Genomic DNA, 23759 nt, shown 5'->3' on the forward strand with positions numbered 1-23759 from the left:
TGCTATTTTTTTTCTCATCGGTTGTAAAAGAGAGCCTTGGATAACAAATTCAGCTGTAGGCATCTCTATCATAAATCTATACTGTAAGGTGATGTGAATCCTACACGACTGTTGCCCAAGTTGCTGCAGAGTTTACAGCATCTGTGGGATAAAGGTGTTGCAGGTAGACTCAATGTGTCTGTTGAACTCTTTGCCCTTTCACACCTGTGTGAGAGTTTCCCTAAAACTCGTGCTAATCCTGACACTGTAGCATGGGCTCTATGTTCCTTCTCTCCAAATTAAGATGCCTTTACACCCTTTCTGATATTCTCTGTCTCCCATTTATTCTTAGCATACCAGATGCTTCACCTGGGATTAAATTCATGATCTGATTATTCTTTACTATTTCTTCCAGTTATTTCTTTCCTTTACCTTCATTTTCAGCCAGTAAAAGGAAAAATGTGCTGCAAAGGTGTAAGAATTGGCAGACGTAGTTATGGCAGGAAAGTTGAAGAGCTGGTAGAGAGGAAGCTCGGTTATGTTTAAGGGATGATCTTAATGAGTACCATCAAGCAATTTATCTTATGGAATTTTCCACTATTATCACTGTGTTGAACAGACACCATTATGCAGCAGCTGTCTTTCTCTCATAAGTTTTCCCCTTCTGTTTTTCTCATTTTCTGTCAGGTTCTCTCCTGGCCAAAAAATTAACAGGTTTTAGGATGGACTGGATGTAGCCTTTGACAATAATCGTTGTACATTCAACAAGGAAGTGCAGTTAAGTTTATCTGCTCCCTGTAGGGTCTCACAAGCTCGTCTATTCGTTTCTAAAACATTACATATGTGCCATAATGTTCACATATGTGTAAGCTCTGAACTGTGCAAGTGGAATGCATAGCAGAATGAAACATAAAGGATGATTTATGAGAGAGTGTAAACACACGCATGCTGATTGTGTTTTGATCACTTACTAATTTGCTGGCAAATGTGTGGGCAGAGCTCAAGCTGCAGTTGTGCCAACAGTGTGACATTGAAATTCATCAGCAGAATTCACGATACACTAGCAGTACTCTGATTATGTATAGAGCTTGCCTTAGAAATTTAAGATGTCTCTGTATAGTTGCGATGCATGGGATTCTGTTTTCAGCCCTCAGTGCTGTTCTGTGAAACCTGCACTAGGAAAGTAAAGGGCTATTTATATGCTGTGTATCCTAAAACAGATTTGGATGGGGGTTTTGGTGTTGGAATATGGTGTACTGTACAGAAGTTGAGTTGGTTCCCACTTTGAAATGTAGGACCTAACAAAGTACCACTTCTGAATAAAATATAATAATGAGATCTTATACCTATCTTTATGTGACAAGATGTTCTCCCTATGTTTTCTAACTTGTAACCAGCTACTTTAGTGACTTTCCCTGTTATTTCATAACAAAAATGCATGTTCACCTCATTCTGATGAGACCTCTATCTAGAAGACAGGAACTACTGCTTTGTAGTCTAGTTTTTCCTCCTTGGAGCAAAGTATAATAATGGCTCACTGTAGTCATGAGTAGTCTCCTTCCTTCTTTTTAGTCTAAATGGCAGGAAAGTAATCTGTGGAGACTGTCAGTAGGTAAACAGTGTTTTTCTACTTTTTTTGAGACTCCTAAAAGAATTTCAAAGAAAGTTGCTATTAAGTGGTTTGCAACTCAACTGAACTGAAAAAAAAATAATCCAGTTTTATATTAGCAGTGAGTTTTTGCATCTGCTTATTTATGACTTAGTAGAAACTTCAGCAGAAGAGAGTAGTGGACTATGCAGGTAATGAAGGAATGTGCAAATCTCTGGAAATATCAGTCTTACTATATATATTTGTAAACAGCAGCCTTCAGCTGTAGTAGTTTGGTTTGTTGTGAGCTATGCATTTCTGTGTAATAAACAGAGTTTAGATCTTATCAGGTGTGTCTGGGGTTGTACATACAAGAGGGAAGAAACCTTAATCCTTTTCACTCTGTGAAAATTGATTGTTTTCCTGTGGAGGCAGTGATGCCTTCCTGCTAGCGTTTCTTGCTTCCCAACATCCACTATGGAGGGTAGGAAGACTAGCTGAAATGGCTGAGCAGAATTGCCTGCAAAGTCAGTTCAGGGATCTATTGATTCAGCAAGGAGCAAGATTTCCCTAAAAATACAAAGAAACTGTAGTGTAAAATACTATTGCATTTAGGCAGGTGGAGGAGCAGGGTCTTCATAGTTGGTTGTACAGTGCCAGTGTATTCTTTAAATCTGAAGGGTAGGATGAGAAGCATGCTTGTGACAGTGTGAGAGTTCTTAGTGTTCATAAAGAGTATGGAACTGTTTATGTAGTATATTTTATAAACAGCTATTTCATAATTTATTTTAGCAAGGAAAGGTATTTTTTCAATTAATTGAACTCTTGTGTCGTGGAGCTGACAAAACCGAATGCTTGCCTCTGGGGAGACTGCTGCTAATAAAATATACAGCTAAGTTCAAGGGGAAGGTGCTGCTGAAGTAACTTTAATAGTGTGTTTAGTCTGAAAAAAGGCTGAACATGCTGGGAATATAAATGAGAACAGAGAGCCACTAAACCAGATGGTCAAAAAACCTTCATAAGTTAATGAAATAGTTATGAATGTATCTTTTCTTTTACAGCATTTAAATACGCCAGAACATCCTTAGCCCACATAGACCATGGTATCTGCAATACCTGTTCCATAAATAGAATTCTGACTTGAATAGATAAATGCATAGGTACACATTCATTGCACTTCAAAACCCTTCAAAAGTTGATGCAACATAATACGTGGTCTTCAGCCCATAAGGCATGTGTACAACTTCAGGTTGTGAAAAGGACTGAATTTATTCTGACACCTCAAAATGCAAGAGCTGTGTTTTTTGAGGACAAACTCTGGCATAATGGTGGATGGTGAAGGTTGCTTTTAGAAACTGCTGAATATGTTAGTCTCAGACATTTGTTGCAGTTGGACTTTTGGAGGAAAATGTAATTCCAAGCACATGTTATTAATATGCTTGAAAGAACTGGCTAAATTACTAAATTAAAATGCCTCACTACACATGGGGTGTTTTTCATAGAGCTTACGCATAACACTATGTTTCCACAGATTCCTTGCATGGAACAATGGATGGAGTATTTCTCTTTGAAGATGTTGCTGTGGAAGACAATAAAACCATGCAGGGCTATGATGCTATTGTTGTAGAGCAGTGGACTGTACTGAAGGTATGTTTTTGTTTGATTTTTTTTTTTTTTTTCTTTTTTAATAAATCAAAACAGACCAAGACTGGAGGCATACTCCTGTACTTACTTCAGCAGTGCATACAAGTAATGGAGGTAGAGGGGTCAGTGTTAGCTGTAATGCCAGCTTAACCACACTCTGTGTTTGAACAGTGCTTTTTTGGTTTTGATGCATTCCTTACTTCAATGGAGGAGAAGCTGGGAGGAAGAACAGTGTGGGTGTGATACACAAATAGGTATTTAAAAACCTGGGATTAAAATCTTTGCAATAAGAAGCAAAAAGATCATAAGGGGAAAAAAAACATTGCCTAATGTTCAGAAGATTTTTCTTTTTTTTATAATTTGATTGTTCTAGTCTGCCAGAAATAGATGTTACATATCTATTATAGGTTGGATGGGGCCCTGGGCAGACTGGCCTCGTATTAGATATAGAGATTGGCAGCCCTGACAGTGCCAGGGGGGTTGGAGCTTAATGATCCTTGAGGTCCCTCCCGACCCAAGCCACCCCTCAGTTTGGGATACATCGTAAATGGTGTGGAATCCTAGGAAAGACTTAAGCAGGGCACAACATCTGCCAGAAGCATGGATTAAGGAAAAATGGGACAGATGATAGACTAAATATCTAAAATTCCAGGAGACTAGGATTAGGAATTTGGTCATTAGCTGATGAGTTTAAAGAATGAGTTTAAAGTAGCAAGAAATGAGGATATAACAATGGCTAGAATGGCTAGAAATTTCTTGAAGAACAACGTAGGAGGTTAACAGCAGCTTTTCTTGTGCCCACGTGCATCTATAAAAATGATACCTGTATTTCATATGATATTATTCCAGTTATTACAGACTTAAAAAAACTTACAGCCACAATTTATTTTTAGGGTCAAGTTGTGGTATTGCCTATCAGGAGCAAGGTTTTGGGGTAATGACAGAAGGTTTCATGAAAGCATTTAGGTTAGTGCTGAGTAAGAAGGCAAATGTCAAGAGGCATTAATGTTAACCGAATGTCAAAAACTGCTTGGAGAGGAATAGAGTGTGATACAGCAAGCATTCACTGCTATATACTACTATATAAGTCATGGTTTGGCAGCACCTTTCTTCATAGAGTTATGTTAGCACTGAACGTGTCCAGAGAATAGTAATGGGGATGATCAGCCACACAGACAGCTTCCATATTAGGAAGACTTTACGTGGTGTGTATTTCAGCCTGGGAAAAAGAAAAGTTGCAGGTAACAGAATAGGTAGAGGTCTCCTAAATCATAGGAGATGTTTGAATAGGGGTTAACTTTTTGCCTTTTTTGTCAGTATAAGATTTGAGAGGCCTCAAATATGACTAGTCAAGGGCCAGGTACAAAATTATTAAAAAAAAAAATTAATTCAGGTCATATGTCACACAGCAGGAAGGAAATTAGTAGAATACAATTCTGAAGAATGCTGTGGCTTCAAAAAGGCTAGATGGGTTCAAGTAGAAACTGGAAGAGATACTGTGATTTTCTCTGTCTTTTCTAGTTCTATGCATCTATAGAAGTATTTTATTCAGATTAGCCATGTGTTTCTAAAGTGAACCCCATGATCTCCTCCCCACATACTACATCTCACTTCACATCACACATTGCTTTCAGTAGAAACTAAACCTGATGACATGCTGAGGATATCTGGGGCAAGTATCCTACATGCTTGCCCTGATATTACTGTGGTTGAGCTGTCCCATATAGCCATAGTGGGGATAGCTTTCTGAGATGAAGTAGATTCTTGATCTGAATCAGTTTGGCTCAGACAGCCAGTGAGAGGCTCTCTGAGACTCAAGGATATTGTAATGCAGTTATGCATAATGCCCTCTCTTAGTTTGCTCTTGGTGGACACAAGTTTGTCTCAAACTATGATGAGGACAGCGTCTGATAATGAGAACCAGTGATGGCAATAACTGAACACTAGGACACAGAGAGGAATGTCTTCTAGCATGACCACTTGAAGTGTTAGAGCCCTGGAAGGTAGTATGTTGTTTGCTTGAATTCTAGCAGTGATGCCTGTCTCTCCCAGGCTGGAGGCACAGCTGGCCAACAGATTAAGGCATCAACCAGCGAAAGCCATCTGATGAGTCAAGAGATGCCGTAATGCTGCATTCCGTGTCTGTGTGAGGGCTAACATGAAGAGTCTCTAGTTCCAGGTGTAAGATTTGGTAGGTCTGTGTGCAGCTTTAGAAACTAGCTGATAACATATACACAACTTCTTGGTGTGATCAGATTGTTCTCTGCTCAAATCTGAAATGAGGATGCTGGCTACTCCCTGGCAATTTTGTCCTTCTGAGGTCAATAGCCTCATTTAGGGACATTATGAATGTGTTACCCGCCAATGTGTAAATGGAGGAATAGAGTAGAGAAAAAAGCATGCTGAAGGGTGATGAGGCATTGTAAAACTCTTGAACAGTTTGGAACCCAGATAGAGACAGAGCAGTGCTGACCACTTTTTTGTTCCCCTGAGATTTAAGTAACTGCCTGGCTGTTTCCTGCCCCATACTTTCTGAGAGATAATAGGAATTGGTAAGTAAAGTCATCAGATGATGAAGAAATACTGGAAGCCAAGGGAATCTGTAGGCACTTGTCCAGTGTCCTAACCAGAAAATCAGATTGTTCCTCACTTAATCTTCCTTGAAATCCACCTTTATTTACAGTGAGCATGGAATAACAAAGGGGCAGAGGAGATACAATGGGAGATACAGAAAATAGGAAAGACTGTCCATTACTGACAGGAGATGCCCTGATGCTTTGTTAATATTATTGGTAGATCAAAATGTTACCGCAGAGATAGTTTTGGAACAGTGGAATGCCTCATTAATGTAGAATTTCGTATTTTTTTATACAGGTTTAGCTGTGGTCTAGACTAACCTTTTCCATTTGTCTTTTTCATTTATACCAAGGCAGCAGTGGAAGCACCGATGGGCAGCATGACATAAACGTGTATAATGGATTCTTACTTAAAGTTTGTATCAGATAGAATGTCTGGAAGAGCTATAGACTTGTTCAGGTGTGATCTGAACTGTGCAAATGTATTGTGCTGTGTCCCAATTAGGAATAAGAAACAAACAAATGAAAAGAATCCCAGCCACAACAAAAGAAGGCTGTTCAACGTAGGAAGACATGCAGCATGTACTGATGCTCTCAGTAATAAAATGAAATCTAGAGAACCTTTCTCAATGAAAAGATAAAGTTTTGCTGTTTAATCATAAAGGCAAAAGAGAGGGGGCTGGCACACCTCTTAGTGGGAAATGTGCTGCCTTTTTAATTGCTAAGGCTAAAAGAGAAAACAAGCTGAACAATGTGATGCACTGGTTATGTGTGTAAAATGTCAGTCTGTAGAGGATGTAAAGCTTGCAGCTGTCACAGTATGTGGTCCCGCCAAGCAGCAGACAGGATGTAATAGCTCTGAGTGATTTAACTCTTTCTCCTCGAGCAAAGTAGAGCTGTTGCATCCTCTGTGAATGACCAGAGGAGTTCTAATGACAAAATGCTGCTCTCATTCCTATCATTTTAACTCTAAAAATGTCAGGACACGTTATTTCCACAGCAGTCTCTGAGATCTGGCACTACAACTGATATGATGGTTTTAATTCTGCTTGCCTAGGCAAATGTGGATAGACAGCTCTGATTAATCAAAGCCTGCGTGATTTCCCCCTCCCCAGCTCTAATCTGTCACCTTCTCTTTGCCATTAGCCAAGACAAAATAGCTAGTAGTGTCTTTCAAGTTGAGCGCTACAATGTTTATTTTAGATTTCTATATTGTTCCTCTTTGGAAGTCTCTGAAAATTCTGAAAATATTGTCCTTAATTTACAATATTTTCTCATTGAAAATCCCCAGCTGGTGATTCATCGCTTTCTTCTTTTCTGCTATTACCATATCTCTGGTACCCTAGCATGAATTAAAATCTCAAATGCATCACAGTGTTGCCATTTCCCTGGCAAAACTGAATGGGGTCACTGTCTGCTGTAGACACGATAAACCGTTTACAGTGTGACATATCAAAAGATTTAAAAATGATCTCTGTTAAGCCTGTGTTGCAAGTTGCCTTAATGTAAGCCTTTAGAAAAATTCTCTGGAAATGAAGATTTGATTTGACTGTAGATTTGATTTAGGTCATGTCAGTTAAGCTACATTTTATTGTCTTTAGCCAGAGGAGAAAGGCATGACTGGGTCAGAAAAAAAGCTGATGGCGATTGGTATGAAGTGCAGTTCTGAGAGTGACTCTTTACCATCCAAATATTTTTGCCTGGATATAGTATTTCAGTATTTTGCCCCTTGTTGCTGTATAAGCAAAGCTGAACAAAACCTTCAGGAGCCTGTTAACCAGGTTTTTGTAGTTGTTGTTTCTTTTATCTAAGATGCAAAGGCAGCATAAATATCTCTGTATTTGTGTACTGAACTCAATAGATGTACCCTATATAGGATTAAAACACAGGCAACTCTCTCTTTGATTTTGTTGATGAATTCAGCAATACTTTGTTGTAGTGCTGGAAGTACTGAAGTTTGGCAAAGCCAACATTTCTTCCCAGTGAATAAAGGACACTTGAAGTAAGCAGGCAGAAAAGCACAGAATTTGTAACAATCTCAATATAAAAAAAGTCACATACTATCTGACATGGTTTGCTTAGGTTTGTGGCAGGATCATAGATAAGAATTAGTTCTCTACTCACCCATAGAAACTTTCAGAAAAAAAAAATGAGGATACCAGATCTGAACTTTCCACTCGAAAACAAACTGAAAAGAAGCATTTCAGACCTTTCTTACAATTTACAAAGAATAACAAAGGGCACAAGTCTTTTTCACAGCAGGTCACCTTTGGCCAGGCAGTAGGGACCTGGCTTATGTACCTCTTTGACCCTGAATAGCTGCAGGATGATGCCCTGGCGTTTTGAGTATCACAGGAGACAGCTGCTGGGATGCCATCAATCGCATGTGTTACCCTGCATGTTAGTGAAAGGTGTTTTTAAGGTCTCCTTTCTTGTTGACTTGAACCTGTTGCTGTAGAGCATCTGTTTTTCAGATGTGCTTCTTGTTTGGAAGTAGATTTTTCATTTCAGAATGGTAAAGTGGTGCACAGAGCTTATTTGGAACAGGCTGAGACTAACTTAGAACTGAAGGATGTTACACTGGGGAAGCTGTGTGCAGAAGCTTCAGCTGTGTGTGGTAAGGCACTCTGGATTGTAGTAGTTCTCAGACAGTGTTTAGCTGTTACTGTTGTTGCAAGAACAGTTTGTAGATAGATGGTTAAATTGGCACTCACCTGAAAATACAGCATGGAAATGTTGCAGGAATTATGAGACTGAAAATGTCAGAGTTATTTAAGAAAATGTACTGATGGATTGCTAGATCATATTTATTTCTTCTGCTCCATGGCCAATGTGGAAATGTGCTGTCATGTGCATGTCCCCTGTGCTGTATTAAGTTCAGCAGATTTCCTAAGACATTCCTACGCTTTTATGAGGAGAACCCTCTCCGTTCTGATGTAATACATTTACCTTGAGGAACTCTTGCTACCTGTCCTCTGCTTCTATAAATGCAAAATTCTGTTGCTATTCAACTGTGCTTCTGTCTTACGGGTGCAGGCAGTGCTAGAAGTACTCAAACATTTTAACAGTTTATGCTTACACCAGAAAGTAGGATATGCCTCACTGAAGTCACTGAGAGAAGTGGACTTAACAGGCAGAGGAAGCTTTTTAGTTGTTGTTTATTTTGCTTTACACTAAATGTGGAGACAGATGTGAATGCTACTCAGCAGCATATATGTGCATGGAAATTGTGAATGGATACATTTGAATCTAAGGAAGAACTGTCTTCACAGAATGCCCCCCAGTTTAGTGCTGCAGATTTGTATGTTCTCAAAAATACTTCACAGTCCATTAATTCACATATAATAAGAAATTTTATTAAGAAATATAAGTTACATTTATTTGATATAATGAGCAAAAGGCTGTCTTGTTCTGTTTTTCTGTTTCCCCACATTGCTCTGCTGTAAAGCTCCTCATGCATGTCTGCTGACAAGGCTCTGTAGTATATTACAGGCTGAGATTTAGGAGAAGCTCAATGCTGAAGGAGCGTGGTGCAATTTTTTTGCCACAGCACTTGTGTGAAACTTCTCTTTTGCTTACAATAGATAGTTTTAATGGATCAATAGTGTTACATTATTAAGAGAAAGTGTTTTATGGAATAAGTTTAAGACAGGAATGGACAAATCATTCCAAACTTTAGAGCTTGGGCTTGGTCTCTTTTTCTTCTGTATTACTGCAGCCATCAAACATTTGCAGCATTCTTGTACCAGGTCATTCTCAGACAGCCCATATATTTGATTTTTCTCATTTTATTTTCTCTCTTTTTCACAAGTGTGCCAGTGTTGCCTTCACCACGTCCTCTTTCTCCCTCTGTTGAAACAAGACAAGCTGTAACTTTGGCAGTGGTGGAGGCTGGTAGTCTGCTGCCCAGGGTGCACACTGCCTTTTCTGTGGGTTCTCTCCAATGTTTGTGTAGGGAACTGGGTAGGAGCACACTGTCTGTTTTCCCCCACAAACAATGGCTTGAGCCTACTTAAAAGCTGCTGTGTTTTTTACTTTCCATCCTCTTTGCCATCTGTCCATAGGCCTTAGCATGCGGTCTGTTAGGATTTGCTTGTAAAGGTTTTATTAAGATTTATTTAATGGGATTTTTAGTCTTCCACTCTTTAATCCACATTGGAAAAAAATATTAAACAGTGACAATCCATAGCTGCCCTGTAAGTAAATCACATTCACTTAACCCAGGAAAGAATGATTTCTGATGAACTTCTTTCTGTCTCACAAGAGCTTAGTAGCTGCCGTGTTTATTCTCTTGCTGTGGTTAAAATTGCCACAGTAAAGGGGGAAAGGAAAAGAAAAACAGTTAATGCAGTTGTTTGCATGGCTTGTCCTAGATATTATCTTTATCATTTTTTAATCATACTTTTTATTCCTTTCTAATGAGAAGAAGCTGCTGTGAAAGGAAGAAAAGACTGAAAACAAACAATAGAACTACAGAAAAAATGAATTCTTTTCATGTGATGTAAGTCAAGGGAAAAACCTCACTCACTGTGCTCTGGCTTCTTGACACTCCAGGTGTGATCAGAGATGACTTACCGTCCATAGGAGGGTGGGAAACAAGTTAATTAAAATTTTCCACCCTCTCACTGAATGAAACATCTCCCAGTTTGAGACACATTATGTGAACGCTCCTGTTCAGCAGAGCTCTGGCATGTACCTTCTCTTCCTATTGGTTTTCAAATTCAAATCTGTTAGAGCATTGAAATTTTCTCTTTAAGAAATTGAAATTATATTTCCATTGTTGCAAATAATAGTAGATCTTAAAATAACATTATTGCTTATAAAATATAAAATAAATATGAAATACTGCTTTTTCTCTGCACCCAGCCCCCAGTGTATTGTTTGTTTTGATGCATTTTTGCCTAGGAAAGCATTTTAGGTGACACTGATTCTTTGTGCTTTCTCCTAAAGATCTGTATGACTGTGGCTTCTGCTTGCGGCCAGTTTCCAGTCCTGGTATAGAACTGCAGATGATGATTCAGGAAAGGGAGGATAATTCATTTATGTGGTCTTAAGGCTGCTATTATCTGTATTTGCAAATGAGGAGCTAGCAGCCCATGTGAATTTTGCCTGTTGGTTCAGGAAAGCGTCCTTTCTCTTGTCCATTGCTTTCCAGCAACCAGTTGTTGGCAGTGGGTTATTCCCCTGAGGAGCGGTGTGGTGCCCAGTGGTACCGAGGCTTTGCTCAGAGCAGGTGGGGCTGGGAGAGGTGTGCCTTAATGTTTGTTGCCTTCCTGGTCTGAAGAAGGAACTGAAGAAGCCCAGTCTGACTTCTGGGATTATTTAGTCTGGAGAAGAGGAGGCTCAGGGAAGACCTTATTACTCTTGACAGTACCTGAAAGGAGATTGTAGCAAGGTGGGGGTTAGCCTCTTCTCCTGGGTAACCAGTGATAGGATGAGAGGTAATGGCCTTAAGTTGTACCAAGAAAGGTTCAGGTTGAATGTTAGGAAGAATTTCTTCTCAGAAAGAGTGGTGGTGCATTGGCACAGGCTGCCCAGGGAGGTGGTGCAGTCACTGTCCCTGGAGGTGTTCAAGAACCGTGGGGATGTGGCACTGAGGGACGTGGTCAGTGGGCATGGAGGGGGTGGGTTGGTGGTTGGACTCGATGGTCTTAGTGGTCTTTTCCAACCCGTAATACTTTGATGATTCTGTGATCTATGACGTGCAGGTTCTGCTGTCAGCACCAGCCTGTGCAAAAATGAATAGATACCTTCTAACAATGATACAGTACTCTTTCAACAGATCTTTTATATTTTCCAGACGTTCTTTTTCTTTTCTTGAAGTTTAACTGACCTTAATCTTAAATTTAATTTCCAGTAACTTTTGAGTGTGATTTATCCTCTCTATCTGCTTCTGCTGCTTGGGGATTAGGAGGCACAGCATCATCTCTGCAGGTGGTGCTTAACTCTGACAGGTCAGATGGGTCCCAGCCTCCTTTTGCCCTGTGGGGACAAGACCGTGACAGGGCGGACAGTGCAGTCTCACACTCCAGGTTCTGCAGCAATCAGACGAGCTGAGCTCTGCGTGGTACCGATGTCCCTCCTCATTGTTGTCATCCTGTTGATTTTTGACATGACTGTGTGTGTGTCCTTATGCAAGGAGAAAGGTCTCCTGAGTGTTCTCTGACCTTAGGCAATGAATTCAAAATAGGAATCCTGTTTGTAGCATGGGAGTTTGCTTGGGACTCAAACAAGGTCTGCTGCACCGGTGTTTCCTGACCCACTGGTTTAATGCTTTCCAGATGAGTGATCTCCCTCTGGTTTGTCATCTACAAATGCCTTGAGAGGGAATGTTTTGGTCAGATCCTGTGTCCCTCCGGGTGTCTGGAGGAGGGCTGGCAGTGGTGATGCACTGACCTCGTTCCTCATGCTTATGTTTTCATCATTTTTGGAAGGCATTGTTGACCTGCCTGATAAAGCTCAGTGTGTGATTGATCTCTTTCCTTGAAACATTAGATGCTAAAGGCATCTGGACATGTCATCCTTTCTGCATTACTCTTGCAAACACTATTTTGAAAACTTGGAAGAGGCAGGAGATGTCCATCTTGCAGTGGGGACAGAGAGTGGGAAGGGCAAGGAGGAGAATGGGAGCGTAGGGTGGCACCAAACTGCCCATAATTCCAGCTGGGGGATCAGCCCTGATTGCTTCAGGGGAAATCAGTAATTAGCAATTCTGTGTATTACAGATACATGCTGGTGCTGCAGAGCAGCTGTATGTGTAAAAAGGCCCTGAAAGTCTCTGTACAGAAATCAGAGCAGTATGAGCTGAGTGTTCTCTTACAGCCGCTTTTCAAATGCTCTCTTTTTTAAGCAGGAGTGATAGAGCTTCTTGGGCTATTTGCAGTCAAGATGAGATTTTAATAGGTAGAGTCAGGCAGTCATTCAGTTATGAAGATATCAAGTGACCTATATTACATTCATTAGAAGAAGGGAGTAGTTGAAGTTGGAAATCACAAAGATAATTTGAAGTACTACAGGAGGATTTGGATTAGTTCTGACCAGATGACTATTATTACAGAATAAATGGATTTTTCAGAGCAGGCCTGAGGAAAATAGAGAAAATTATTGTGGTGAGAATTGGCAATTAAAACTACTTGTGTGCACATTAAACCAGTCTAAGTGCTTGAGCTTTCTGGCAGATTGTTATTCCAATAGAATACAGCCATATTTGTAGAGTCTAGTAGTTATCATTTCTGTGTTTTGTAGTTATTAAGATCAAAAACAAGTAAATATGCTCTACCATCTATACTTAAGTTAGTGGAAGTCTTGGCAATTAGACACTGGAGCAGTCTTTGTTGAAATCACCAGTAGTTCTTTATGTGTGAATTACAGGCTTTGCCATCTATTGGAAAGAGCATTAGCAAGGCTGTCTTGTGTATATCTGAAAGGCAGTGTTTTTGGTCTCGCCCACAGATTTTCTGATTCAAAATAAACAAGGAGGCAGTGTGTATTCATGGGTAACTCTGATTCTGTAATACAAGGAACAGACTTGTACTTAGGTTTTTCTTCTGTTGTTGGCCATTTTGCTCTTGATACATCACTGTAGAGTTGCCCAGTTGATTTTGGTGCAGCCTAAATAAGTGCAGAATCTGAGCAAAGCATTGTTGTCATGTTGTCAGTGTTTTTATTTGAAAGAGGATACAGGATAAAATGCAGTGAGTTTGTTCTGTGTTCAGATCTGGAATCATTTGAAGCATGGGTGGTTTAGGCAGTATAAAAAATCAACAACTACAAAATCACAGTTTTTTATCATTCTAAGCAAACTCATTTAAGAGGTTAGGATAAACTGGTGGTCATTCCTGCGCCTCAAGTTTTCCTTGGCCAGCTGGACATACAGAATGATTCACTTCACCACAAAAACCCTCTCCTCCTTCCAGAAAAGCTATAAGTCAAAATGAATGTCACGCTGCAAGAGCTGATGCTAACTGCTGATTTTTCTCTCCTAGGGAGTGGAAGTGCAGACAGACTATGTTCCACTCTTGAATTCCCTTGCCATGTACGGCTGGCAGCTGACGTGCGTCCTTCCTACTCCGATTGTGAAGACAAACAGGTAGGGAGAGTGAGCACTGCTTTTCAGCCACTGTCTGTGCACCACAAGCAATTCTCTGCACAGTTAGCATAGATTTTCTTGCCCGCGTTCAGTGCCTTTGCAAACCTTCCTGCAGCTGTTCTCTGGGTTTTCTGAGTACCACAAGCCATGGTAAGCAGGAAGCATGTGTCTAGTGGGCAAAAGAATGCAAAATGGCTCTGTGGTTTCTGCATGTATTTTCTGATTATCATCTCTGTCTTTGTGTTAAAAATAAATAAATAAATGCCTCTGGTTCTCTCACTTAGAGCTCCACTTGGAGCAAAAGCAAAACCCATGATAATATTTGGAGTGAGATGTTGCCTATTTGAAGCAAATTAATTTCATTCTTAATTACTATCTGTCTAATGCTGATGGTACACACAGTCTAGCTGAGCAGAACCATATCCAATTATTGTGTCATTACTCTGGTAGCCTTGTTTGCATATGTAGTCATTGTGTGGGATCTGCTTTGCTGTTACTAATGTTCAGAGATTTTAGACATAAATGCGTGTCACTTAAAAATACTCTTTCTAATGGGGGTGAAGAAACAGTCACCCCACTTGCTTATCATGAAGATGGAGCATTCTGGATTTATGCTAGTCAGGAATATGTTTATATATAAACCAGTGTAATTGGTCATGATTATTTTTTTTTCAGCTGAAGAAAGGGAAAATATGCCCAGCTCCTTTAGAGAGCTAAATGAAGACTGTTCCTAAAAAGTAAAGGCCATCTGTGCCAGTATATTAAAGTCTTTCATGTACATTTAAATACAGGAACAAATGGAAAATCATAATTATGATATGTAAGCCTTGTCCTTTAAGGGTGTGTATATAGATATTGTTTTCTGTTCTGGTTTTCTGTATTCCTTTTATAACTCCAGTAACACGGGCCAAGATGGCAGTGCAGAAAGGCACCCAATCCAACTGCTACTGGCATTTGCTTGTGCTTTCTGCCTCACTGCGTACCTGTGGGGCACACACAGCCCCATCAGGGCTATGGACATGCACCATAGGTTTCTTGTTTTTTTCTTCAAAACAATTTCTCTTTACACTCTAATTCTAAAACATTCAGCTAAAGCATGTCACAATAACAGTCTCTATCAGGGTAATCAGTTGATCATTTTTCCCCCAAAATGCCAGGCTGCTTGGAGACACTGGTGACAAGCAATGTTTAGGTCATTCTTCATTTTGTTCTTCTTTGACCTGCAGAAATAAATGACCAAGATGGATTTTTGCTTTGAGTGATGCTGCATGTGAATTTAATTCATTCTCAGGAGTGTGCGTTTGTTTCTTTTCAGGGAAGGGAATTTATCTACAAAGCAAATTGTATTTCTTCAGAGACCTTCTTTGCCCCAGAAAGCAAAGAAAAAAGAATCTAAGGTAAATAAACCCATGTTCCTGGTTTCTTTGTTTTTTTTGTTGGCAGAATTTTAATATTGCAGTTGATTTCCCAAAGAAGTAAAAGTGGCTTATTGAATGTCTCTGTGGCCTGCTAAACTGAAACAAGACACAAGGAATTGAACTGTTCGAACGAAAGGAGATGCTCAGACGATGTGAAAAGCCCTTGTATTTTGTTCTCTGCTGGACTCATGGTAGCAGAAGAGGTGTAGAATTCTCTTTACAGCTCTGCCATAAACCTGCACATGTGACCTAAAAATCTCTGCCCACATGCACTGTCTGCAAAGTGGAACTGATACTCGTTGTTGTCTCTTACCTCGTTTCTATCTAGTGCTAGAATGTTAACAAATTCTGCTCGAATTTAAGCATAAAGCCCCCTGAATCCAGGTAAATTATCTGAGAACGCAGCTGCCAGCTAATAACATACGTATGTGGATAAACATACATATTCACATTTCCCTTTTTAAAAGCATAACAGTGGAAACCCCCACCCAGCTGTGTCATGCTGTACTGCTGAAGGGGAAATACTGGCACTGGGCAAGTGCTAACCTTCCTCTTGTGTAGGAATTTGCCTTGCACTTTCTGTGTGTAAGGGAAGGATCAGCAAGCCGGGTGAAGTACAGAAAAGCTCCCTGAGACCATGTGATGAGAAAATTGCTCATACAGCCTCATTTTTATTCTATTTTACTCTTTGCAATTGCTGAGTGCTGACTGGCCAAATGTCATCAGCAGGACTGCTGTGCTCACAGCTGAGCTACAGTAGGATATGGAAAATGCTAAGTAGAGCTGAGCACTGAGAGCACTGTAGCTGGTCTTTAGGGAACTGCAGATAGTTTTCATCCAGAAAGCACTCACTGGATTGGAGCTGGCTTTGTGAGAGTCACCTTTTAAATACAGCAGAGAACAGGAAGGAGTTTAAGCTGACCAAAGCAGGAAAAAGCTGCTGGGAGCACGTCTGTTGTTTAGGACTTACCCTTTCTTACTAGTGAAGCCAGAGCCCAGTTATTCTGTGATGGTGCTACAAAGCCTATCTGTCTAATTCCTTCTCTTTGTTTAAGTGATTAAAGGGATGTTGGGGTAAGGTGCCCATATTCAGTTATTCTTTTGGTGGGTGACTGTAAGCAATTCTGTGTCTTCAAACAGTATGAGAAACAGTATGATACTGATTTCTTGTACTATAATAACAAATGCATACCATCCAAATGACTCAATGATTTGTTTACATTTTTTTCATTTGGGGATATAAAAAGTTATTTAACAATGTCTGGTTGACAAAACAAAGGATTTACTTGTTGGCAGTGTTAAATATACAGACGTACTTGGGCAAAAATTAATAATGCATTTTCAGACTGAAGGCCAAGAAAAATGGGGTGCATTGGTTATGACCATATAGACATCTGTAAGACTTGCTCAGCCTCTCTGAACAGCTGTCATGAGCCACTTCGAAGATGCCAAACCTAACATTTGGTGAAGCTGCTGAACGTTCTGCCATCTAACATCACAAGCTCTCTGGGGGTTTTTAACTTAGGATATGGCATGTCTGAAGTGCTTGTAGGTGCCCGCTACTTGGAGGGATATCTGCTGATTAGGTAGAAGGACACTGCAGTGCTGGAAGCTGGTTCATCCCATCTGTGCTCACCAAGTGGGTGCTGCTCAGTTTAACTTGAACAGAAAAGGAAGCAGGCAAGGAGAGGTAAAATTTCTCTTTAGTAAGACAGTGCAAAATTGAGTCAGTGATGATCATGTTCATTCACTTCATACTAAAGTGGTGCTCATTTCAGCAGAAACTGGCTGTATACTTTTTTGTGAAATATAATATATACACCTGAGTAGACATGCATACATATGTACCCGTGCCTGTGCAGGTATGCAGAGTCTCCTGTAGATTCAGGATAAATTATATTGTGTTCAGGGCCCTGATCTTGTTTCCGTCAAAGAGAGCACTGGGTTAGAAAGAAGCTGTGAGTGTGCAGCCCTCCTCCAAATCAAAGAGAAAATCGGGTGCCTGTGAATTGTGAACAGTTGAGCTCTAGAACTGAGATGTTATCTTTCACTTAAATACCGTTACAGTTTAGAGAAAGGAAAGAAAGCCTCCTCTGCAAAAAACCAAGGATCTTGTTAAAACCTGTTTTTCTTTTTTGTAATTTCATTTTTTTTAGCCTTATGTTCTTGGTAAGAGAAGGAAAGAACATTGCTCCATTTTCGTAATCAGATAAACTTAATAAGTTTTGAATAACTTTTTGTTTAAGGAATAAATAGCTAAATCAAAAATTTATGAATGTTACTCTGTGCCATGGTCACAGTGGAAAAAATGGCTTTTGTATTTATGGCACACAGGAATTAGTGAGCACTGCCTCCTAGCCCATCCCTGAGTCTGCACTATCCTGGTTCCTTCTGTGGTACATCCGTGCACTCAGGGAGCTGCTGTGGGTTGACTCAGCACTGGTGTGGGACCAGGTCTGACGTTCCTTGGGAAGCTCAGCTTATTTTTTGATGAATGAAGATGTATATTAATGGTATAGTTGTCAGACCCTGTGTATATTAGACCTGTCCAGTCAGTATTTCAAGATACTGCCAGTTCTCTCTCTCTTTTTTTGTTTTTAAATAGTGGTTAAAGCAGTTCTTTTGAAATGGTAGCTGTGGCAAGTCTTGTGTTGAGGTGTATTGAGGCAGCTTCATGTGCTCTTCACAAAGCCTTCATACTGTTCTACGATTTAGGGTTTGGGGTATGGTGTTAGTTCTGCTGCTAGCCTGGTGAAAAAAGAATTGGTAATGCCACATGATTGCTTCCTCTGTCAGCACTTGTGCAGCTCTCGGTTGTGCTTTCCACACAGTGCATTGCTGTGTGCCTCAATGGGGAAATATCTTCTTGAAGGGAACCCAGCAGGCACGTTACACAGCAGAAGCAGAGCGCATAACTCTCTCCTGTCTGTGTCTCATAGACACACCTGTGCAGGCTCCAGTGATCTTGAAGCCATCTGATTTAGTCATGCAGTTTCTTCATCTCATGTCTTTTTGACCAAAACTAGCTTTGAATAAAAACTAAGTAAAATATATTTCTTTTCAGGAAAGCAGATGTTGGCTTGAGACTGTTACAGGTGGCCTTTAATGTCTGGGTCTTTTATTTGTAGTTTCACTGGAGGTTCTCCAAAGAAGACATGCACAACAAACCAATGAAGAAATCGAGGAAGACTAAATTAGGTTCTGGGGAGAAGCAGATGGCGGAGAAGCAGGAATTTGAAGTCACGGAGAACACGAGAAACTTAGCAGCACAGCTGTCGGCCGCATCAGGGCCTGGCTCCGAGCAGCAGCTGGACGGTGTCATAGACTTGGGGGATGAAACGGCTGGGGCTGACAGCAGGGGCACCCTCGATGATGGGGTGTCAGAGGGCACGTGTCCTGCCAGTGCTGAGGCTGGTGACACCGGTGGCAGCAAGGCGCAGGCCTGTCCCAACCAGAGCACACCCAACTGCTGCGAGGAGCAGGAGGCAGCAGGGCAGGACTGCACACCCGGGCCTGACGGCTGCCAGGGAATTGACGGTGCAGCAGCGGACGTGGAGCCTTCTTGTGAGTAAGGCCAATGGCTCAGGGGTTCTGTGAGTCGTTGGTATTAGCCAAGAGAAAAGAACAGATCTCGCTCATCATCTTCACTAACTCCATTGCTCAGTTCAGCATTTCTTTGGTATTCCACTTACTTTGCTCGTTAGCATGCCAGTATCTTGATGTTTTAGGTAAGTACAGGGCCTGGGCTTTCTAATGGCAAAATTCTGTTCACTTTGCAGAGTAGGAAAGGCCATCTTCTAGAGGTACAATTGAAATTAAAAATAGGGACAGAAAACAGGCTTGGGCTTTTCTGTGACTGACATGGCACAGTAGGTTTGTATCTAGTGCAGGGCAAACATTCCACTTGGTCAGAATTTATTGTCATGTTTTCTTGTCCACATATCTTTGCAGGAGAAGTTCTCGTGCCGTATGCTAGTTTGTCATTAAGCTTGTAGTGTCATGAAAATGGTTTTTGAGCTTAAACAGGCCGAAATCTGAAAGCTTAGGTAAGACGGCCATATCTATATTTGTCTCCAACAGCAGAGTTACCATTGACATTTTCTCCTGAATTTTATTAACTTTTGCAGATCTTCAAGCAATAAGCAAATCATAAACCTGCTTTAGGCACACTGAGAAAACAAAACTCATGATAAATTTGTGTAAGGCAGATGATCTCAATATAAAATGACATTTCCTATTCTATTAAGCTTATGTTCTCTTTGCCAATCGATGGTTCAGTGGGGTTTCAGAAGATAGGGAAACAGAGGAGAAATTAAGGCAGGTAAGATGTGCTTCTTTTGGTTGCTCTCTTCACTAAAATTGGAATTTGATGTCACCATCTGACCTTCTCACGTCATTTTGCACCACTTCCTCGTTGTTGTGAAATACACTGTGGGAAAGAACTGATAGCAGCAAATAGCAGGGTAGTGGCCTTTGCATGTCACTAGACGATATTACAGAGTACAAATACCTTAATAGAGAGCTTTTTAAAACAAGTAGTGGTGTTTTGGGACGATACCTCACAGAATTCTGTTACGCTACCAACATTTTTTGTTTGGGGGCGCTATGTTAAAATATTTACAAGTGAATGTACATGTGTAATATAGTTTCTGAACCAATATCTCCAAGAACTTCAGTGTACCTAAAAGGTAGGAAGTAGTTAACTGTTTCTCTCTTCTTTACCACCTTGATCCCTGTTTAGAAGTGGTCAAGCAATCTGGTAGAAGGGTGAGAAATACGTTTTGAACTTCCCTGGTTTTTTTTTCTTCTGTTCCTTTTTTTTTTTTTTTTTAAACAAGAGCTCAGTAAGTCATTTGTTAGCTTTGTCCCTCAACTAGTTTGTGCCCAGCAATTTTCCTGTCTTTAAACCAAAATGCTGTACAGTGAAAGAACTGTGTTCTGCATCAAATGCACACCTGGCGTGGTTAAAAGCATCTTCTGTGCCTGAAAATCATACGGCTTGCAGAGCACTGCAGTGAAGGGAAAAATCATCCCATTTGGAGAATTCCTTTATCGGGACAATGGCACTCAAGTTGAAACCGTTCCATTTCATACACATAAGGCACGGGAGGATTTTTTTTCGCTGACTGAAGAGTATTCATTTTGAATTTGGTGGGTTAACCACAGGACTGTGAGTAACTGGTGGTATTTTTCAATTATTTCACTCTGTTTCTCCATATTAAGCTGACGTTCCAATAACCTCAAAAATGTGTTATTTCAGTTGTTCCACATACAGACAAGGTCTCTGCTCTGGACAGTTCTAAGTAGCTGTTTGCAACTTTTATTAGCATAAGATTTCTACTGATGGTTTCTGTCTTAAGGACTAGCTTTATATTAATCTTGTTTAAAAATGTACGGTATTTAATGAACATTTTACTAGTAAAAATGTTGCAATAGATTGAACTTGCCAAATACTTTTGAATAGAAAGTGTTTATCGGATTGCAATTTGACCTTGTTTGCATCCCAACTGCTTACAAAACAAGAGAAATAAAGTTCATGAGGAGGTTTACTATTTGTGGTAATTGCACAGCTGCTAATTATTTGTCCCCAAAAGGAGGAACTCAGGGTCTCTACGTGGTAAAGAAGTGAAGCTGCAGATGACTGCCTTAGCACGTGTTGCTGAGTGCTGCAGCCCGCTCTGGTTGTCTGTCAGCAGTCTGGCAGAGTGTGAGGAAGCTCACTGCTCTAAGTGAAAGCCTGGTACAGAAATTCATTCCTGTAGCTGCTGGAGCGGCTTAAAGTTGGGAAGACTTGACAAGAAATACATGTTTTTCAGTTTAAAAAGGGCAAATGGTTCAAATGGTCATGTAATTATTTCCAGCCTGGGACTCTGACTTGTTCTCAGTCAATTCAGCAGTCTGGAGCTGTGTGCTTGCCATCCCCACGCCCCTGTCTTAAGAAGAGTGAGCTTCCATCACTGTGCAGACACGACACAGATGTGAGGAGTGCTGGCAAAGGCAGCCTGTGGCCACAGCAGGAAGGCTCTGCGTCTGCTGCATGTGTTTTCTACCTCATCTTACCAGCCGTTTTAGGCTTGAAAAACCAAGACCACAGTTGTCAAGGAAATGAAAGTAATCAGTCGTCACTGTATTTGAAGCCTGAATAGAGGAGAAGGATGGCCAGGCGAAGGCTTACCTCCCTGAGCAGTGAGGGGCAGTGTCCCAGCAGTGGGGAAAAACTGAAGGGACCGTTACTCAGAGCAGCCACAGCTCTGCAACAGAGTTTGTCACCCCCAGGTGAAGGAAGAGAATGAAGCCAGGCTCTTTCCTCTCTGTGGAGAGCTGCTGTGTTAAGCTCAACTGGCAGAATCTTCCAGTGGGAATGCAAACTGCTCTTGCTGTGCCTCTCTTGGAAGGGGACAGCAGCATGCATTGCTGCACACCTCAGCGAGGAGCTGTGTTAAGGGCTGTTCCAGGTGTGGGCTGCTGACTGAAGGACTGCAGCACAGGCAGGTAGCACTCCACCCTTCTTAACATAAGCGCTGCCCTTCTCACATCAGCCAGACTCAGGGTGTCAGCCAGGCACAAGAGCTGCCTCTGAAGGAAGAGCATGTGTGTTACTGACAGGAGTTATGCAGGCTGCTGCTGAGAGCAAGTGGTCATCTGAAGGAGGTAATCATTAGACGGTATGAGTTTGAAGGAAGGAACCAGCTCAGCCAACTAGGGAATAGAAAGATTGAATGTGGATAAAGAAGAGGATAAGCTAAATGATGGAAAAGAGATTTCATATTGAAACCGTCAGCAGGAGGTGGTGACAGGGAGGTTGAACCAAAGTGGAATGAAAGTCCAAAGCGTTGGGACATTCTCATAGTTTATGTGAACTTGTAAGACAGGCTAAATGCACAGATGTGCCTGGCACTTCATCTTGCAGAGCTTCTTTAATTTGTGCTGTGCACTGCAAAACAAAACCACTGAAATAGTAGCTCAGAGTAGCTTTAACATATGCATGGAAATGAAGCTGTGTAGAAAATAACACTGTCATGCATTCTTTTTTTCCTAATTTGGCTCCTGTATCAGCCTCAGTTTCTGCAGTGAGCAGTTGGTACTGTGCTTTCTCTTTGTAGTTCCCGTGACTCTGTACATTTGCCTCGGGGAGCCAATTATAGGGCAGAAATAAAGCACTATCACATTTTCATGCAGCATTTTCATTATCCTGTAACTAAAAAGCATAAAAAGAGCCAGGTACTAATTTCTTGCTGAAAAACATTCCACAAAGGTACGAGGAGTGCTGGTCACCACTGCAGTGCGCCTGTGGGTCTGGAGCCGTGTCCCACACTGGCAGCAGGGATGTGCTTCTGGAGTTAAAGGCTGTCCTGACACAGGACTCAGCAGAACGCGGCCTGCAGAGCTGTGGGTGGTGGCTGCCTCTCACCATTCCCTCACCAAACACTGGAGGGCTGCAGAAAAGGCTTTTCCCTCAAAGCGCTTTCTTTCATTTGCTCTAAAAGCACTCTACGAACTAAAGCACTGTAATAACTGAATAGTCACTATTTTCCAGTTAATGAATGCAGATCCAATAGGAATACTTCATATCCGTTGTACCGATGAGCAAACAGTAAACTGATAAAACATCACAGGAGGAGGAAAACATTCAGTCTAGTGAGGCTGTAGCACAGGTAACTCACAGGCCAGTGTTTCTTGGAAAAGAAGTAAATATTGGTCTACTTTTTCATCTTCCCTTAGTTGGTGGCAAGCATATAAGATGAATAAATATTTTCTAAAATTAAATACTATGCTTTGACAGTGTGAAGAGAATGTTTCTCCAGCTCAGCAGCTTCTGAGCAGCAGGGGTTGGTTTCTGTTTCCTTCAACAGCATCACAGTTAATTATTTGTACAGCCTATGCTTATATAGGTTAATTTACTTTTCTGCTTTTTTTGCCTTCAGTTACAGTGGAGTGAGATCCAAGGAGAGAGTTGAAGGTGAAACTGAAGTTTCACTACAAGACCACTAAATTCTAGAAAGAAGATGCTTCCAAAGTATTCTTGTGTATCAACAAGAAAAGGCTGTGCAGTTAGGGGAAGTTCATATTTACAGCCATTCTGCATTGTGGAATTCAGGTGCCTTGTGGCAGCATAACCACTCAAGGTAAGAAAGAACTCATTAACAGCAACTGAGGTGAATGCTGTGGGGTGACTTTACTTATTTTTCATTTTTCCATCTTTTGCTGCTGTGATGAGCATGGGTGTGGGTGGACAGGGGAATTCGTAATACCCCTGTACAAGTAGGTGAAACTGTACAGTTAAAGAGATGTGTCCTTGCCTCATAGCTCTCAGTCTGAGTGTAACAGAGGATGACAGAAAGAGGTTAGAGGGAACGAAGATGATTACAGAAGCAAAGGGTTTAGAAATGCCTTTTGTTACATCTATATTTTGGTATAACTCTGAGAAGCGGTTTGTGAAAGAGATGCAATTTGTGCTAAAGAAA

General features: G+C 40.9%; 1 protein-coding gene across 1 annotated transcript in view; it reads left to right on the forward strand.

The window, feature by feature from the left end:
• Positions 1 to 20856, forward strand: part of RFTN1 (raftlin, lipid raft linker 1) — a 93688-nt gene extending 72832 nt beyond the window's left edge. Inside the window, exons 7-10 of the mRNA XM_031590185.2 lie at positions 3099 to 3214; positions 13773 to 13876; positions 15192 to 15273; positions 18423 to 20856. Coding sequence (XP_031446045.2) covers positions 3099 to 3214; positions 13773 to 13876; positions 15192 to 15273; positions 18423 to 18866 — 746 coding nt within the window. The 3' untranslated portion in view covers positions 18867 to 20856. The remainder of the gene's footprint in view (positions 1 to 3098; positions 3215 to 13772; positions 13877 to 15191; positions 15274 to 18422) is intronic.
• Positions 20857 to 23759: the final 2903 nt, after the last annotated feature.

The sequence above is a fragment of the Phasianus colchicus genome, chromosome 6 (assembly GCF_987193195.1).
Source record: "Phasianus colchicus chromosome 6, bPhaCol1.hap1.1, whole genome shotgun sequence".
Taxonomy (NCBI): domain Eukaryota; kingdom Metazoa; phylum Chordata; class Aves; order Galliformes; family Phasianidae; genus Phasianus; species Phasianus colchicus.